The sequence below is a fragment of the Balaenoptera acutorostrata genome, chromosome 1 (assembly GCF_949987535.1).
Source record: "Balaenoptera acutorostrata chromosome 1, mBalAcu1.1, whole genome shotgun sequence".
Taxonomy (NCBI): domain Eukaryota; kingdom Metazoa; phylum Chordata; class Mammalia; order Artiodactyla; family Balaenopteridae; genus Balaenoptera; species Balaenoptera acutorostrata.
The window spans coordinates 136,521,715-136,525,986 of NC_080064.1; the positions used below are offsets into that span (position 1 = coordinate 136,521,715).

Consider the following 4,272-nt stretch of genomic DNA (forward strand, 5'->3'; position numbering starts at 1 on the left):
TGAAAGTGAAATTAAGAAAACGCTCCCATTTACCACTGCAACAAAAAGAATAAAATATATAGGAATAAACCTACCTAAGGAGAGAAAAGACCTGTATGCAGAAAACTATAAGACACTGATGAAAGAAATTAAGGATGATACAAACAGATGCAGAGATGTACCATGTTCTTGGATTGGAAGAATCAACATTGTGAAAATGACTGTACTACCAAAAGCAATCTACAGATTCAATGCAATCCCTATCAAATTACCACTGGCATTTTTCACAGAAGTAGAACCAAAAGTTTCACAATTTGTATGGAAACACAAAAGACCCCTAAGAGCCTAGCAATCTTTTTTTTTTTTTTCTCATTTAGCAAAGTGTTTTATTCAAAAGCATCTCAGCACCATCTAGTTGTCAGAAAGAATGGATATCCCCTTTTTGTGCCCACCCAACTACCAAACCCAGAGGCAGAAGTTAAACCATTTGGCGAGAGCTCCCTCTAATGATTATAATTCAGATCATGATAAGGTTTTGGTTGTTCTCTCACCTACTTTCTCCAACCCTCTACTTAACCATGACTCAAGTAGAGCTGTGTTCCCCCACAGTTCAGAACAACAGGAAGGAATCATGTCAGTTTTGATCAACCTCCCAATCCTGGACTATTAGAGGCACATGAAATTACCTTGAAAAATCCGAATTCAGTGACTGCCACCTAGGAGGGACAGTGTTACTGTCAGGCAGCATGCAGCTTTGAGAGCTCGAGTATCAGGGCGCCCTCCCCCCGCTCTACTCTAGGAACAAGGAGCACTAAGTCCGCTTTCTCTCCACACACCTCAACTGCTCATCCTCTCCTGCCTCATAAAACAGACACTGAACCAGACTGGTGAGACAGACTGAAGACAAACAATTACATCTGATTAAAATGCTAAGAGATCCTGAGCTGCTGGAGATGAGGAGAGTCGATAGTATGAGCTGATCTTTCCCTTTTTTTTCTTTAGAGAGTATTTTGTTTCAGCATAAAGCACACTTTCCCAAAGAGGTTCCTGGAGGAGAAATCCAAGAGTCTGACTGTGTCCCGTGGGAACACACAGTCACCTGTGTAACTCTGGTTTCAGTCCCTGGATCTGTCCTTTGCAGCTACTTCAGGTCCCACGGGAGGAGGAAAAGCTGGAGGCAATGTCACTCGGCCAAAGCACCCATGGGGTCCCAGGCTGGCAGGACAATGGGCTCCTGCTCCAGCACAGCCAGCACCCCTTCAGGGATGTGCTTCCTGTCTACCACCACTTCGTAGACGTATTCAGAGAACCACTCATCCGTCATGCACAGGTAGCCTTTGTGGCCGTGGTCCTCACCCCACGAATTTTCCACTCTCCATTTCACGAAAGCACCCTCCTGATCATCCTTTTCTGAGACAGCAGTGAAGGTCATGGCGTGGGTCATAAGTGACTCACCAAAAGTCAGCCTCTCAGCTTTATTCATGTTCTTCATGGAGACACCAAACACTAACTCATGGTCATAGACATTCATGTCACTGAGGCCCAACTTGCCATTGAAGTGTTTTCCAACATCACAGCCAAACCATACAGCCTCTCCATCTTTGATGGAGGCAGCAACCACCTTTTTCAATAAGTCAATGGGCTGGTTGTTATATAGAGTTTTCCTCCCTCCAACCATGTTGCTTAAGTAGTCCACCGTGTAAAGTCTGCTGTACTTATGGTGGGGCCGAGGGTCATTCACTAAACAAATCTTATCTTCCATATTGAAGAGTGGCTTGACATGTTCCTTGTAAAACTTCAAGGGTGTTATGGGGCCAATCTTCTGATAGTTTTTATCTTTGTCTCGATACTCCCAGGTAAACGTCTCTGGTGGATTACCCAAACAGATACACACCACTCTGAATATCTCCTCCATCATGGCATCCTGTGTGGCTGAGATTTCTCCTTTGGTTGCACCGCTGTGTACCAGGTTCCTTAGTCGTAGACAGAATTCTCTCATCTTGTGATTCAGAATATCATTCATCCTTTTGGTTGCCTCTGTTGTATAAGATTCAGGGAAGCACTTCTTAGGGATAACACCATATTTTTCAACAATATTGACAAGCATATCCCACTGTCCTCCATCATTTGCAGGATTCGTAAGCAAATACTGCACCAGCCTACCATCCTCAGGCTCCTTTTTCTGGGCTGTGTCCACAAAAGCATTTAAGAAGAAATAACAGCGTTCAACCTTGTCCCAGAAAAAGAGGTAAGATTGACTAAATTCGAATTCTTCAATATTTAATTTTCTCATGAATGGAAGTCTCATAACATTCAGACAAGAAAAGATCCAGCATCGCCCTGAGCTCTTCTGGCTGGTAACGGGCTTGCCTTCAGGATGCACGGCATGCTGGAACACATGCTGAACACCCTGGACCGTGGCCCTCTTCAGACAGATGTCCAGGAGGTCGTGGGTGGTGCCGACATTCTGGGCCAGTACGAACTGAGGATCGGAATTCAGTTTCTGAAGCAGAGCAGCTACCTTCTCCGAATTCAGTCCCTTGGCGGGTAAGAGCGGCGCCTCACCCGCGTCGTTCATGGCGCCCACACTGCCCGGCGGGGGAACGGTAGTTTCGGGGTCCTCAGGCAAGACCCGGGGCTGCACAGCCGTTCGCTGCCTAAGCTGCCCAACCTGCCTCTCGCACCCCGACCGCCGGAAAAAGGAAAGAGCCTAGCAATCTTGAGGATGAAAAACGGAGCTGGAGGATTCAGGTTCCCTGACTTCAGACTATACTACAAAGCTACAGTAATCAAGACAGTATGGTACTGGCACAAAAACAGAAATATAGAACAGGATAATGGAACAGGATAGGAAGTCCAGAAAGTCCAGAGATAAACCGACGCACATATGGTAACCTTATGTTTGATAAAGGAGGTAAGAATATACAGTGGAGAAAAGACAGCCTCTTCAATAAGTGGTGCTGGGAAAACTGGACAGCTACATATAAACGAATGAAATTAGAACACTCCCTAACACCATACACAAAAAGAAACTCAAAATGGATTAAAGACCTAAATGTTAGGCCAGACACTATCAAACTCTTAGAGGAAAACATAGGCAGAACACTCTATGACATAAATCACAGCACGATTCTTTTTGACCCACCTTCTAGAGAAATGAAAATGAAAACAAAAATAAACAAATGGGACCTAATGAAACTTAAAAGCTTTTGCATAGCAAAGGAAACCATAAACGAGACAAAAAGACAACCCTCAGAATGGGAGAAAATATTTGCAAACGAAGCAACTGACAAAAATTACTCTCCAAATATACAAGCAGCTCATGCAGCTCAATTATCAAAAACTAACAATCCAATCCAAAAATGGGCAGAGGACCTAAATAGACATTTCTGCAAAGAATATATACAGATTGCCAACAAACACATGAAAGGAAGCTCAACATTACTAAGCATTAGAGAAATTCAGATGAAAACTACCAAGAGGTATCACCTCACACCAGTCAGAATGGCCATCATCAAAAACTCTACAAATAATAAATGGTGGAGAGAGTGTGGAGAAAAGGGAACCCTCTTGCACTGTTGGTGGGAATGTAAATTGATACAGCCACTATGGAGAACAGTATGGAGGTTCCTTAAAAAACTAAAAAAATAGAACTACCATAGGACCCAGCAATCCCATTACTGGGCCTACACCCTGAGGAAACCATAATTCAGAAAGAGTCATGTACCACAATGTTCATTGCAGCTCTATTTACAATGGCCAGGACATGGAAGCAACCTAAGTGTTCACTGACAGATGAATGGGTAAAGAAGGTGTGGCACATATATAGAATGGAATATTACTTAGCCATAAAAAAGAAATGGAACTGAGTTATTTGTAGTGAGGTGGATGGACCTAGAGTCTGTCATACAGAGTGAAGTAAGTCAGAAAGAGAAAAACAAATACCGTATGCTAACACATATATGGGATCTAAAAAACGGTACTGACAAACCTAGTGGCAGGGCAGGAATAAAGACGCAGATGTAGAGAATGGACTTGAGGACCCAGGGAGGGGGAAGGGTAAGCTAAGACGAAGTGAGCGAATGGCATTGACATATATACACTACCAAATGTAGAATAGATAGCTACTGGGAAACAGCTGCATAGCACAGGGAGATCAGCTTGGTGCTTTGTGACCACCTAGAGGGGTGGTATAGGGAGTGTTGGAGGGAGACGCAAGAGGGAGGGGATATGGGCATATACGTATGCATATAGCTGATTCACTTTGTTATACAGCAGAAAGTAACACAATAT

The 4,272-nt window shown here is 43.7% G+C and overlaps 1 protein-coding gene across 1 annotated transcript; it reads right to left on the reverse strand.

The window, feature by feature from the left end:
- Positions 1–404: 404 nt before the first annotated feature.
- On the reverse strand, positions 405–2,668 carry LOC130705846 (bleomycin hydrolase-like). Its single transcript, XM_057535331.1, has one exon. It carries the CDS (start codon positions 2,555–2,557, stop codon positions 1,163–1,165), a length of 1,395 nt encoding a protein of 464 aa, XP_057391314.1. The 5' UTR covers positions 2,558–2,668; the 3' UTR covers positions 405–1,162.
- Between the last annotated feature and the right edge of the window lie 1,604 nt (positions 2,669–4,272).